Here is a 15757-nt window from a genome sequence, read left to right as displayed (position 1 = left end):
TAAAGTGTGAATTTGTTTTGGAGAACCTCAGCACAACAATTCTGCTCTTTATCTGTAAGAAGGACTGCCTTCATAAGAGCAGGTTTGAATTGCAGTGCTCTCGGCTTGAAGCCAAGAGTGGTGCAGGTAATTAGTGTCTGTGCTGTGGCTCAGAGGGTCATGGTTTCAAATCCCGACTGTTTGTTTTGTGCTTTGCTGTATATTTCAGGATATCAGATTGGGTTGCACATCCTCTTCTGAATCTGATAATAATAGTATTCCAAGAGATAGCCCTTTGGGGCTAATATTGAAAAGCTGGGCAAATCTGATTGGAGAGGGGTCCAAGCTTTCAAAACCTAAACTTATTAGACTCTTGGAAAAAATCTGGCCAGTGTATGAATTAGATAATGGAGAAATCTGGCCTAAGTTTGGAAGTTTAAATCGAAAATTTAAAAAAGTTTAATATCCCAAATACATAGAGATAAATTTTTTTGAAGAGCTAAAATATGCCCGGCTTTTCCTGATATTAGCATGTGAGCTGGACCGGGAAAAGGAGAAAGAGCATATATTAGTCCTAAAGAGTAAAAAGAAGGAGCCAACTTTCGGTAGTTTATGTAAAAATCCAGAGGAAGCAGAGAAAGCAGATTTGGACCTGGTGGCGCCTGCCATGAAAGCAGAATCGGTCCCAGCTGCGCTGGGCACGGCCCCTCCTCCCGCAGCCCCGCAAAGGGGAAAGAGAAGCGGGGCGGCAACAGGGCGTGAAACAGCAGCAGCTGCCGCCGAAGAAGAAATTCGGCTTCCGAGTCCCCAAGAAAGAAGCGGCCCCGAGCGGTGCCCCGCGCCCCGCCGAGCCCGGCCCCGGGCCGCCGCTGTGCAGGTTAAGCGGCGCCCAAGACAGGGAGCTAAAGCTGCTGCAGCGGGGCGTGCTGCTGTCGGAGCTGCGCGGCTGCGGCTCCGCAGCAACCCCAACGCGCTGCGGGTGCGCGACTGCCGCGGATGTCCCGCGCTCTGCGGGCCCGTGCCCACCTCCGTGCGGGTGGAGGCTGCAGCGCCTGCCCGTGCGCGCTGGCCGGTTAGCAGCTCTGCACTACCCACTGCTGGGTCTGTGTGCGAGTCACCAGCCGGGCCATCATCGAAGCCTGTCCCAAGGTCTCCTTCGCCCCTGCTTCCAGAGTTACCCTGGTATCGAGAGAGATTTCGAGTCGTCTGGGCTCAGCAAAAACAAAACAGTAACAACTGGAACCTGGTGGGTGACATTGACTGGCTAACTCATCCACGAACTCTGGGACTTAATCCCCAATATGTAATTAAATAATTCTATTTTATATTTAAATTTAGAACTATAATATATAGATTTCTTGGTTAAAGAATACCTGTCAAATATTGTTTACTGTTCTTGCACAAGTTGCTGCCATAATCTGTAGGTATCACTGTGAAATTTGCCAGTTTCTGAAAGACTTTATTGTGAGTTCTAACTTACTGAAGTGGAGAAAGGCCACTGGTACATGAAGGACAGTGAGCCTCTGTTAGAGCTGCTGTGCTGCTTTCACTCACCCAGGCAGACTAAATTAGCTGCAGTGAAGCTGATAAACATTAGATCCTGCAGTTTGCAAGCTGTTTCTGTGCTGTAGATGTGGATGTATGTTTGAGGTGAGCACCTGAACCTGCTGGTGTTTGCAGCAGCTCTGGGTCCCATCTGGGGTGCTGTCTGGTGGAAGCTCTCTGTCTCACGAGCGGGTCCCAGGGGAGACACCTCAGCTGCAGCTGCAGCTTGTGGCAAGCAGAGCATTGGATGTTTATTGGAACATATCTTCTGCATCTCAATCACCCATTGGCAATCACCCATTTCAGGTGATTCCTTTTCTGTGCCTGGAATGAAAAGATCAAATATCTAATTTTCTAGCAGTTTGTAGTTGCCCGGTGCAGCAGACTGGGATGCAGAAGTCTAAAAGAAAAGATGTTTTGATAAACATCTAATGCTCTCCTGATATATTAATTACTTCAGAATTAAGAAGGGCTATGCTCCTGAACAATTTTTGACAACAAAGACAAATGTAAATGATGGTGTATTTCGGGTGATTCCTTGTCTATGTTTCTATTCTACGTTTAATTGCTGCTCTTCTTTATATAATATTTGATTATGTAAAATATTGTTCTTGTTAAGTGTTTACTATTATTATGTTTATGTTTTTTAGTCTGAATTTGTTATTAGATATTTGTCTAATATTAGATATTTGTATTATTATTGTTAGACATTGATCAGTACGGAAAATTGCAAATCCGTGTACGGAAAAACCGCGAACGGAAAATCGCAAGTCCGCGTACAGTAAAACCGCAAATCTGCGTACGGTCAAACCGCGAATCCGCGTACGGTAAAAAAAAATAAATAAAAAACCCCCTGTGAATCTGCGTATAGTAAAACCGCGTACGGAAAATCGCGAATCCGCGTACAGTAAAACCGCGTACGGAAAATCGCGAATCCGCGTACAGTAAAAAAATAAATAAAAAACCCGGGAAACTGCGTACGGTAAATCTGCAAAACCGTGTACAGTAAAAAAAAGAACATGAAACCGCATACGGTCAGTCGCGAAACTGCGTACGGTAAAACCGGGAAACCGCGTTCGGAAAATATGAAACCGCGTACGGTCAGACACACAGCCCTACAGTCAGACACCTCTTCACAGTGCACTTCCACAAGCTCTCAGTGACTAGAACGCACCTGATTTATATTAAAACTCTTATGCCTGTGTGTCAATAAATAAAAAGGCACTGTAAAGCTTTTAACAAAGTCCTTACTTGGACTCAGGCTCCGATCCCAACAGCCGAACAAGCAGTGTAATCTCAAAGTGCCGCAGCGTGAGCCCCAGCTGCTGCATCCTGCTCTGCAGGTAACACAACCAGCGCTCCTGGGCTCCAAACAGCTACTGGGAAAATGAAACCAGCTACAGAGGAACATAACACAGACCAGCTGAGACTTCCTGGGGCGCACACATTGTAACGGAACTAACTGGGGAAGGAAGCACAAAATGGGCAAAGAATGGAAGAAGGCAGAACCCCAATTAGGAACACAACTACCGCAGCAAAACAAAATAACTGGGATCCCAGAGAACAGACACTACACGTCAAAGCAGCAGTAGAAACACTGAGGGAACTTTACAGTGGTTAATTGCACCCTGAAAACCCAGCTAGCAGCAAGTATAACTGATAAATGCGCTATCTTTGCAAGGGAAAATCAGTACCAACATAGAAGATCTATTAGATAAAAACATGAAAATCAGTAAAATTGAGAAAAACTTGCAAAAAATGGAACACCACTAAAGTCACTGGAAAACCTAACCATAAATTGGAATTAAATAGACACAAAGACAAGCAGTAAAATACCAATTCCTGTCTCACAGCCGTGTCTGCAGATGGGTTAAAGCAAGGAAACCCCGATGATCCAGGTGACAGTAGACAATAATAAATGAGACACTGCTGAGAGCATAAAAAAGCCCCAGCACATCAGTCAGGTGAGTTTGGACAATGCTCTCAGGCACATGGTGAGGTTCTTGGGATGCTCTTTGCACGGCCAGGAGCTGGGACTCGGTGACCCTGCTGGCTCCTGTCCAACCCATCATAGTCTATGGCTCTTTGATTCCAACTTCTGAGCGCAGAAAGCAGATTCCAATCAGTCTGGAGCTGTACCTGCCAGATATTCTCACCCTGAAATGGACTGAATAAAAGGAGGAGCACTCAAACAGTGCTCAAGAGGTGACCCAAGTGCAGCTGCAGGGCATAATAAACCTACTCAAGGCAACAAAGGGCAATTCCAAAGGACCAAGTAGTACTTACAAGAGAAATGAGCCCAGTCACCATCCTGCCAGCGACTGGGGATGTAAGGGAGCTGGTTTGTGAACACCTAAAATGCTCCTTGCTACAAAATCAAAAATTATTAAAAGCACCAAATCTCATGATGACTGGCCAAAAGAGGACACCAGCACCTGCCAAGATCAGGAGAACCTTGAAGCTGATAACAGTTCCCTGGAGAATAAAAAAGAATGCTAAGAAAATGATGCTAATAATGGAAGTTATGTTAATCATAATCACAAGTTAATGCAAAGACAGTTTGGCAGAACAACAAACAAAACAATCTGAGGCTTAAGAAATCCTTTTCCTGACCTCTGGAATCCCCCAGACATGCAGAATTAGCTATTTTCCATGGTTTTGCCAACTTGCAGATTTGTCATTTTCCTAAAGCTCAAGCAACTGTAGATATATAATTATCATTCTTTGTTTCAATCTCAGCATGAAAAGGCAAGCTTCCAGCTCTTCTTCTGAAGGACAACAAAAGCTCTGATGACTTCAAAACTCCAGCAAAAAATCTCAAGGAAGATCAGCCTCCTTTAAAAATTGCATTACTTTGGAACACTCTGAAACTGGGACTCAGGAGCAGTGTCCCATTTGTTCATTTGATGGAATCACATCTGCTCTATACTTTTGAAACAATTCTGAAAACAAGTCTCAAACTACCTTCTGCCAGTGCCATGATGTATTATTTACTTATTTTAAGCTGCAAAAGAAGGGGGTGGAGAGCACAGGCACACGTGAAAGAACAATGGAACTCCTAAGGCCTACATGGCTCTATTTTTATTTTAAAAGCTGAAACCGCCTCCCCACATATAAAATTTAGCAACACTTGTTATGCAAGTGCATGAATGCCAGGCTTGTCACATGCAGGCAAACTCTGCATTTCAAAATAGCCCGACTGGTTCTCTTTGGAACAGTCTTGCACAAGATAATTTTGCTTCTGTAAGAAACACAGAACCATTCCCCTCGTGCTGCCACTTCTGCCTCACATATGAGAAAGAGCTGATCAAGAGCTCCTGTAATTGTGGCTACAGAAATACCAGCAAACACCAACGTGAGGGCAGAGCAGCCTCTTCCTCCAAGCACATCCCAGTCTGATTCTTCTCCTGCTCTTGAGAGAAGCACTATTTGGCTATCAGTTCATGTTCACCCATCCCCTTTTCCCACCCCCTCACTCCACCCTGCACTCTGCCCAGGGCAGGTACACACGGAACAACATCCTCACTGAGCCCTGCAGGCACGTGCCTCCCTGCACTCCTGACCCAGACAAGCTGGATGTTCCAACAGTCCCCAGAACGACCCCTGCAGATTTCAGAGCAGCACAAGACCTCAGGTCCCTCCTCCCATGGGCACTGGGACGGCTGAAGCTCTGGCTTTGTCTGGTTTGGGTCACCCACCCGTGGTGCAGAGGCAGATGTGCTCAGGTACTGGGTGCTGCAGGAACTGAGCTGCTCTGCACAGACTCTGGGAAATCTGCAGGCTGTGCTGGGGGAAATACAGAGCTCTTACAGACAGCATGCCTCCAAACCAGCATGTACAAATTCACATCAGTAACATACACCAGCCTCAAAAACACCCATCCCAAGGAGTCCTACAGACACAGCATGCCTCCAAAACACCATGTACAAATTCACATCAGTAACATACACCATCCTAATAAAACACCCATCCCAAGGAGTCCTACAGACAGCATGCCTCCAAAACACCATGTACAAATTCATATCAGTAACATACACCATCCTAATAAAACACCCATCCCAAGGAGTCCTACAGACACAGCATGCCTCCAAAACACCATGTACAAATTCACATCAGTAACATACACCAGCCTCAAAAACACCCATCCCAAGGAGTCCTACAGACACAGCATGCCTCCAAAACACCATGTACAAATTCACATCAGTAACATACACCATCCTAATAAAACACCCATCCCAAGGAGTCCTACAGACACAGCATGCCTCCAAAACACCATGTACAAATTCACATCAGTAACATACACCATCCTACTAAAACATCCATCCCAAGGAGTCCTACAGACAGCATGCCTCCAAAACACCATGTACAAATTCATATCAGTAACATACACCATCCTAATAAAACACCCATCCCAAGGAGTCCTACAGACACAGCATGCCTCCAAAACACCATGTACAAATTCACATCAGTAACATACACCAGCCTCAAAAACACCCATCCCAAGGAGTCCTACAGACACAGCATGCCTCCAAAACACCATGTACAAATTCACATCAGTAACATACACCATCCTAATAAAACACCCATCCCAAGGAGTCCTACAGACACAGCATGCCTCCAAAACACCATGTACAAATTCACATCAGTAACATACACCATCCTAATAAAACACCCATCCCAAGGAGTCCTACAGACACAGCATGCCTCCAAAACACCATGTACAAATTCACATCAGTAACATACACCCTCCTCAAAAACACCCATCCCAAGGAGTCCTACAGACACAGCATGCCTCCAAAACACCATGTACAAATTCACATCAGTAACATACACCATCCTACTAAAACATCCATCCCAAGGAGTCCTACAGACAGCATGCCTCCAAAACACCATGTACAAATTCATATCAGTAACATACACCATCCTAATAAAACACCCATCCCAAGGAGTCCTACAGACACAGCATGCCTCCAAAACACCATGTACAAATTCACATCAGTAACATACACCAGCCTCAAAAACACCCATCCCAAGGAGTCCTACAGACACAGCATGCCTCCAAAACACCATGTACAAATTCACATCAGTAACATACACCATCCTAATAAAACACCCATCCCAAGGAGTCCTACAGACACAGCATGCCTCCAAAACACCATGTACAAATTCACATCAGTAACATACACCATCCTAATAAAACACCCATCCCAAGGAGTCCTACAGACACAGCATGCCTCCAAAACACCATGTACAAATTCACATCAGTAACATACACCCTCCTCAAAAACACCCATCCCAAGGAGTCCTACAGACACAGCATGCCTCCAAAACACCATGTACAAATTCACATCAGTAACATACACCATCCTACTAAAACATCCATCCCAAGGAGTCCTACAGACAGCATGCCTCCAAAACACCATGTACAAATTCATATCAGTAACATACACCATCCTAATAAAACATCCATCTCAAGGAGTCTCCACAAAATTATGAGAGTCCCTTGGATAGCAGTTCACATCAGGGCTGGAAAGGTTATGCTTGACAAGAGGAAATTCTAAGAACCTGAAAATGTTTTTCAGAATCACTTAAACACACTTAGAGAAACTTTTTTTTTAAAATTCCAGTGTTTTGCTTAGTCACTTTTAGATTCAAAGAGATGAGGGAAACAAACTGCCAAAATGTGCCTCATTAAAGATTAGAACTATAAGGAGATACTTCTAACCAAGTTCTATGGAGAGCAGTAAAAACAATGTTCTAAGGCAGAAGCTCTTACAGCCACTATCATTTTATCCCAACAACCATTCCCCTGGTGACTTTCTCCATTCCTGCACAGTCAGAAGGGAGAAGTACAATAAGAATACACAGCAATTAAGGGCAAGGAATGCTCCAGAGCACACTGGTTGTGTTTGTTCCCTGGTTTTATTTTAGCATGAGCCTTCTGGGTTGCACCTTTCTGCCTGTACTAGAATCCATTAAGTTTTTCTCAAAGAGAAACAGGATTTTGACCTCACTGTCATACAAGTCTCATGTCCTATGACTAAAGCAAAGCACAAAGTGTCCAATCACACAAGGATAAAGGAACATCAGCTTCTGAAAAGAAAACAAAACCTTACCTTACCCTTCACAAGCCAAACTTGCAGTCCATTGTGCCTGAGCGTCCCAAATCTCACTCCTCCATACCAAATCCCAGAGTCACTTTACAGACCTCCCATTTCCCTGCTAGGGTTTTGTTTCAGAGAGAGGCTCACACTTCTGACTCTACAAGAAATGTAGCAAGGCTTCACCAAAGAGCTGCCAGAGATAATGACTCACATCACAGACAGCCACGAAATAGTGCCCGTGGGTGAAAAAAGGAGTTAAAAATTGTACCTCAAACCCCACCTCCAGTGTCTCCACCTTCCTTCACCATGCTATGTTCTAATAAAGGGTACCAAGATGGATTCCTTTTGTATTCTTGCTCTCTTGGAAGTCTCCCAGAGCAGAAAGGATATTTTAATCTTCCAAAACAGATGGAAGTGTAAATATGGGGTTTTTTCCTCCCTCAGGCCATTTTTTTTTTGCAAAGGTTAAATGAATGCTCTAACAGAATATGCATACATCAGCCCTGAAGCTGAGGGGCTGATGTATGCATAGATCTTCCTATGCCATTTCACACTCTCAAAATATCTTAACAAGTTCCAAAATCCAGCGGGGGTGGAGAAGGAGCCAGAGAACTCCATGACACCTGACTTCAGGAAGAGAAAAGCTCAGCACAGCAGTTCTGCCTTAAATATTTAAGATCAAAAGGCTTCTTTAGATGATTTTATTGACATGCCCTATTTTTCTTCTAAAGATACCAGATTCAGGTAACTCATAGATCACAGCAGATAGCAGGCAGGTAGGAAAGCTGAGGAGCTGAATATAGAAGATTCCTTTCTTCAAGTAACAAGAAACATTGTGTGTTTCTGTATTGGTACAAAGAAAATTTTCCATTGAGCAATTATCTGATGAGAATTATTTTTTACTAGGACATTATAACTGTCAGGAATTATTACCAAGTCCTCTTGTTAAGCAGCAGGACCACATCCTGGAATAAGCAGTATTTCTCCATTTGCAGCTCCTGAAACATATACCCAGTGCATCCTAAAGACCAGAGCATGCAAAACCGGGTAAATCCTGCTAATTTTGGGGAAGAAGCTGCGAGCTGATTTGCTGGAGAGCCGCCGGGTGCCGGTGGAAGCTGCAGAAACCCTCTGGTGCCCTCTGCTGCCCCGGCGAGAGATCACACCCCCGATACCCGGGGGCACCCGGAGCCCCCCGCACAGACTGTGAGCAGCGACCCAAGGTCTCACTGATAAAGCCACTGATTGCCCAGCACATTTCTGCTGAGCAGCGTTTCACCCCTGCCTGCCCACAGCTCACACCAGTCCTTTCCCACAGGGACACCACGTGTGCTCGCTGAGCAGGGCAGATGCTGCTTTTGCATTCCCAAGTCCAGCTAGGGCAGGACCAGAGGAAGCTCTCAGCTGCTTTCTTTCCCTTCCCACACTGCTGATATTCATTTCCACTGCACTGGAAAAACTTCCATTGCCAATCAGCTAGAAAAAGAAAAAAGCAAAGTATGAACTCTCTCCCACTTGAGCAACTGCCCTCTAGTCAGGTGGCTCTGGGAATTCGGTCACAGCTCTGCTCCACCTCAGGGCCTCCCGGGGCCAGGAGGCACACAGCACTCTCCTCTGGCACACATGCAAGTGCTGAAGAGGCATTCAGGAGCCAGACTGTTATTTTTTAATGGTTTGAATAATTTATGAAAGCAATGCCTTCAATGGATTTGTCTCTGCTCATCAGGGGAACAGGCTGTGAGCCAATCCACTTGCAAGGCAGAACAGTGCTGGAGGAGACAGCTCCAGGGGCACAGCTGTCACCACACTTTTTGCAGTAGTTAAAACCAGATATAGCCTAACTCAAAGTGGACTAGAAACAGTGATAGAGGACTTCAAAGAATAGGCACAAGGTAAACACCTGCCACCTTTGTCACCTGCAAAGCCACAGCCACAAGTGCTCTCCTCCCACCATGAACCACACTGACAGGACACACATGAATTAAAGAATTCTGGCACATTTCAAGCAGCCTTGCCCACAACAGGGGTATGTAGCATGACTTAGAATCCTACCAGCAGCCTCCCCCATGGATCCTGGACACATGAAATCAGACCAGAAAAGTGCTTTTCACAAAGAGCAGGTAAAAGCAACAAACCCATAACAAACCCCTATGCCATTAGAAGCACAGCTCCCCAACAATGAAAAACATTAGCCATTTTAACTGAAAAGCACTTTACATTTTCAACTCCCATACAGCCACAATTTCCACTTCATGATTTAGAAGGCAAATATACAGTAACTAAGGTACCCCATCAGCTGCACCTTTACAGGATGCACACAGCCTGAGTTCAGCCAGCACTTGGATTCTTGTATGAGATTTATTAACACACTTCAATTAAGAAGTTGGAAGGAAATTAAACACTCACACATGCAAGCCAATACTAAATTCACAAAATCCCAGCCTGCAGTATCTGTTCACCATCAGCACGTATCACAGACTTGTAATTTTACAGGGCAAAATATAAAAAAATATATAAAATATAAAGGTTACAGGCCCCACTTACACCTACACTAACCAGCCTCTTATGCCCACCTCCACTGCTCCCATGAGGATGAAATGCCCTGCACTTAACCATCACCTCAGGTGCTCACAGTTACTAACCCACTCTACATTCCAGTTACTTTGTGTCACTGCAACCCCATTCCATCATTTCTGAACTATTAGGGGAATCATAGGAAGCTATGAGGTTGGGAAAACCCTCTAAGATCATTGAGCCCAGCACAAATCCATGTCCCCAGGTGCTGCCTCTAAATGGTTTTTAAATCCCTCCAGGGCTGGGCAGCCTTTTGGGAAACACATTTTCCCTAATGCCCAACCTAAACCCCCTCTGGCACAACCTGAGGCCCTTTCCTCTCGTCCTGCCCCTGGCTCTGGAAGCAGAGCCCGACCCCACCTGGCAGCACCTTCCTGTCAGGGTGCTGTGGAGAGCAAGGTGGTTCTCCCTGAGTGCCCTTACTTGCTATTAAAATGATTTCCTAAGTCAAAAAGAATCCCAGAAAAGCAAACTCAAGAGCACTGAGATTTCTTTCCTGTTCCCATCTCCAGAAGAAAAGTACAAGTTTCTTCAGGGCTCTACACCAGTAGGAGACTTAGCTTAGATTTTATCAAGAAGGAAATGGCTTGCAGACTCTGCAAGCCCACAGGCAGTGTGTTATAATGGTGAGGCTGATTAAAAAGGGTCAGGACAACCCACTGAGATGCAAAACACAATGTATGCCTCCTAGTTAATCTTCCTCAGCTAGGCAGGAGCACAGTAACTGCTCTGCCCAGTTTGAAACTCTGCACAGCTGCACCACACAGAGGCACAGGAGCTGCAGCTCTGCAATACCAAGGGGTTTTCAAACAACTGTACATTAACTCATTTTAAAGATTTAAAAGCACATGCAGGGAATACGTTTTTAACTCTCTGCTTTTATGGAAATCCTACCGACTTGAAAAATTTCCTTAAAATATGTTAAGGGCCAAATCAACAGGATTCAGTACAAATTACACTTGGATTTAGCTTCAAGCAATCTGAAAGATAAAAGTTAATGTTGCTTATGGTCAGCAACAAAGACTGTTCTTCAAAACAACACATTTGGAGTAAGAAAATAAAGCCTTGGCATACCATACTCTGCACACAGCTACCAAAGGAATGCTTGTTGCAAATTTCACCCATAATACTGGGGTTGATAAAACCTTTTAATTGCTGCTTTCACGTAGTTTTAAGCTGGATACACAAGTTAATGAACAATTTGTAAGCACCATTAAAGAAATACAGGAAAACCCACAGGGAAGCTCATTTATACATTAAGAAATTAGTCACTTCAATAAAAGCTAAAATTGGATACCACTAATTTCAAACTGATAAAACCCTTCTAAGTAGATTGGAACATTTGCAGCAGAGCATTTTGTCATGCTTAGGCTTAAGAGAGCAGCGAATCAAGGCAGAATTAACCTGCAGAACAAGAGAATTACTGCCTGCAGGGCTGCAGGCCTCGTGCTCCACAACACCCACCTGGCTCCAAAGATGTCCTTCTTGGCCAGATCAATGCCAGAAACCACCTTCACCCTGAGGATGCGAGACTCCTCCTGCAACAGAAACAAAGTGGCTTTAGCGCTTATGCTGGAGGTAAATTTGAGGAGCAGCACGAGGTTAGCAGACAGCAGGAGTGTCTCCTAGGCAGGATCTGGAAAAGAACCTCCCCTTGGAAGGCTTATCTGACTCCAGCCATGAGGAGTATTTGAGTCCAGTCAGAGCTGTTAAGAGTTCAATAAAGACAGAGTAAGAGTAGATAACAGTAATAACATCACAGCAATAATACTGCAACAATAATAGCAATAAAAGTAGAAGACTTGCTGAATGGGGCTGTTTCACATCCTAAGTGATCCACATGCCACAAGTCCATTCTGCATTGACACTAAAGCTCTTCAAACACAAGGGAAATTATTCATAACCTTTTAGTAATGAGAGGTGTCTGTGGTGTAGAAATTGAGGGTTAAAAAAACTCCTTATAATTACATTTTTAATCCTGTCTCACCACCTTGGTGTACGTGGAGAGCTCCAAATCACCATTCACTGACAAACAGTGAGTCCTGCAGAGGCACATCCCTGCAGCATCAGCCTGATGCTCAGGTTACCACTTCACTACATGAAGCCCTGAGAACATCTGTAAAAATGGCCTTTTGTTACTTTCTGGTTTTTCACCCTGTTTGAGCAACACAGGCCAGCAGAATGAAACCTGGAAAGTGTTCTACAGAAACAGGTTCTGCAGTCCCCCATATCAGTGATACCTTCTGCTCTGATAAGCCTCCCAGAGCTGCAAGATACTGGATTCAATTACAGTAACTCGACACCCCGTTCCTTGAAGCCCGGTCAGAAAACAATTACACTTTCCCACAGGTTCCTCCCGGTCTGTTTGCTTTAGGCAGCTGAAAGCCAGACTCAGCTTTGTCAGCTGTCCTGGCACAGATTTTCCGACTGGGAGGAAGGTCAGGACCAGCTCCAAAGTAAAGCCCTACCTGGGCAGCCCAGCTCGTGTCTCTGGAAGGACACAGGATCAGGAAACAGGAGTCCCACTGAAGCTGTGTGCAGGGCAGGTCCCACCCTGGCACGTGTCCTGCCCGAGAACTGGCTGCACTGGAACAACACTGGGGACACAAATCCTTCCTGAAAACCTGGCCTGTGCTATTCTCCCCAGCAGCACTAAACACTGCAAGGTATTTTCTACCTAGGCAACAGGATTTTCTTTCCCCAAAAGAGCCCAAAGCTTACGTGAGAGGTGAACAAAACAGCACGTGAAAAACAACAGTTCAATGGACTCGTGTTAGTGGATATTGAAACTTTTTCCTATGCACCATGTGCCTGATTTTATAGAGTGGTTTTGTGATCAAGAGAATTCCTTCAATAAGACAAGACAGCATAGAAAAACCCAAGCAGAAACTCAGACTGTTCAGACCTCACTGAAGTAGAGCTAGGAGAAGTTGCAATAGCTGTTTCTATATTAACAATGCTACTCAGATTCCCTCCAGCTACGCCCAACATCAACTTTGCTGGAGCGGCATCTTCTTCCTGCACTCTGCATATTAACTGATTCAAAAGAAATCAAAGAAAAACAAACAATCCCCCGCCCATAAAAGAGAAAAAAAGGCAAGAGGAACTCCCACTACAGGAGGATCCCTGAGTTTTGCAAGATACAAAAGATGATGCTCCAGACAATCCAGTCTCAAAAACATACCTGAAGGCTCACATCCACTTTAAGTATCCCAAGAGCTATGACCCTGTTCCCTCCTGTGAGGAGGCTCTCAGCCTCCCCTCAATATTCCAATTTAACGAGCAGAACAAGTGCTTTTGCAAATGTTTGTTCTAATTTTCATATGCACAAAATATGCATACACATATATGTAAGGTTTTAAAAAAAAAGTTAAACCACCTCCTCAGCTAGTGATGAGGTCTATCATATGTGCCATATGTATTAACTTTTGCTGGCTCCTTGTGTGGCAATTTCTTCCTTTATCTCCAAGTGTGCTGTGTATAGGTAAAAAAGGAGTTAAATTATTTCAGCAACAGTGAGGTGATCTCACCTCATTGTCCACCAAAAATCAGATAAAGGATTGCTTGGCTGGGCACAGCCTGAAGCTCACTGAGTACCAATTACCTGATGCAGGTTTCCATCCAGCCCTCTCTGAAAAGACTGTACAACAAAATTAGCATTTTAGTTGGCTTTTGTTCTAAACCCAGGGCACAGTGACAGAGATCACTAACCACAGAAAAATTCTGCATGAGAAGACCCAGGATCCAAACCCCAATAATAAAGTGATCCCTAGCACAAGCAAAGAATGGGATAAGATTCTGCTCAGAGCTGAAGTTACACAGCAGAAAGAAATACTTGTCTGGTGATGAGATTAAACTGTATTCACCTTGTGTGCAGAAGTGAACACCTGACTGCAATTTTTGTGCTCCACTGGATTCCCTCTGTTCTGTAAGCACATATCCTAAGCTGCTTTTTGAAGCTCAATTCAAAAGAAGTTCAGCTCACCCCACAGAGACATTTTTCTCTCCTGTTGATAGAACATCTATCCACCTTGCCTGGAGCACAGGGAGCTGCAAGGGGCTCAGGTGCTGCCCCCCAGCCTGGGTGGCTCCTGCCTGCAGGGGCCAAGCAGAGCTCTGTGCAGCCCCATCCCAGCACCCCCAGTGCAGAGTGCAAGTGGGAATTCCCAGCAGCCTGGCCCGAGCACTGGGGCTCAATCCAGTGTGAGGCTGTGTGTGCAGCTGGGATGGCAGGGGAGCTGCATCCCAGCAGCTGTCCCTGCCCAAACCCAGCCTCCCCAGCTGCCCTCAGGGGCCTGCTCACCTCTTAGTGCTGAGCTCCACTGCACCTCTCGTCCACTTCTGCTTTGTCCAATCATTAACACCAAGTTTACATACTCCTGCCTTCCCAAAACATGTCAAAGGTTACAGAGCTCTCCTCTTTGCTGAAGGATAACCTTTACACAGGTTATGTTCTCTTAGCTGCAGTTCACAGTGCCATTTCAGAGGACTCAGCCTATTTAGGTGGAACTGGAAGCCTATTATAGATCAAAACCCAGACTTCATCAACAGTGAATAAACCTCAACTCACCTCAGAAAAGATGAAGAAAACAGATGTCTTTCCAGATTTAGGAGACTTTTGTACGTATATTTATCTGTATGATTCACATTTTGTTAATTCTTTGTTAAACACACACCACATCCACTTTCTCCAGTTGCTCTGGAAAGCCAAGTTATTTCTTAGACCCTTTAAAGCACTCAGATAAAGAAAATGTATTAAGTCCTGCCCTTGGATTAGTAAAATATCCTGGAGCCGGCGAGTTTAGAGAAGAGTTGACAGCAGAAGAGAAGGAACAGGGGCCAGAGTATCCTGAGCTGCCTTCTCCCCCCCAGGCAGGGTGACACGCTGCCCGTTCAAAGGGTGATCCAGGAGACACAGCTCAGCCAGCAGCAGCTACACCCACACAGAAGTGCTGCAAAGCAACCCCAGCAGGCTTTGGAGGGCACATCTGGATGGAAGGAAGGCAGGGCAACGCAGCCTGGCGTATGGAGGAAAGCTGCAGATGTCAGCTTCCACCAGCACAGGCAATCCCATGACACAGGCAGCGTAGCCAGCAGGGGAGCAGCCTGCAACACAATCGATGGGGTACAAAATTAGAAGGTTGACTGAGAAGTGTGAAAGGCACGCGGGCTGGATCAATACACAGCAATATTTGAACAGCTGTCACGCAGAGCAGGAAGATGAAGCATTTAACGTGTTTTCCCAAAGGAACATAAAGCACCTGTGAGTGGAGCAGCCCGAGGCAGTTGTCTGTTTCCTGAGGCGCACACAGCCCGTGCGGGATGCAGCTGTGCCCCGGACCCCGAGCACACCGGGCAGCACTTACCGGAGCCGCAGGGAGAGCCCGGCACGGAGAGCCCCGCAGGGAGAGCCCCGCAGGGAGAGCCCGGCACGGAGAGCCCCGCGGGGAGAGCCCCGCACGGAGAGCCCGGCACGGAGAGCCCCGCGGGGAGAGCCCGGCACGGAGAGCCCGGCACGGAGAGCCCCGCAGGGAGAGCCCGGCACGGAGAGCCCC

At 45.6% G+C, this 15757-nt stretch overlaps 1 protein-coding gene across 7 annotated transcripts in view; it reads right to left on the bottom strand.

Moving 5' to 3' along the window:
- Positions 1-15757, bottom strand: part of NEDD4L (NEDD4 like E3 ubiquitin protein ligase) — an 86499-nt gene that overhangs the window by 52560 nt on the left and 18182 nt on the right. For 4 of the 7 annotated variants that reach the window (XM_056513403.1, XM_056513404.1, XM_056513405.1 and 1 more), the window contains exon 2: positions 11667-11740. In XM_056513403.1, coding sequence (XP_056369378.1) covers positions 11667-11740 — 74 coding nt within the window. Of the gene's footprint in view, positions 1-11666; positions 11741-14772; positions 15447-15568; positions 15629-15757 lie in introns of those variants that run through there. The other 3 variants (XM_056513409.1, XM_056513408.1, XM_056513407.1) reach the window with 3 other exon arrangements.

This window comes from Oenanthe melanoleuca, chromosome Z (assembly GCF_029582105.1).
Source record: "Oenanthe melanoleuca isolate GR-GAL-2019-014 chromosome Z, OMel1.0, whole genome shotgun sequence".
Lineage (NCBI taxonomy): Eukaryota > Metazoa > Chordata > Aves > Passeriformes > Muscicapidae > Oenanthe > Oenanthe melanoleuca.
The sequence above is the reverse complement of the archived record's forward strand: the minus strand, read 5'-3'. Positions and strand labels throughout refer to the sequence as shown.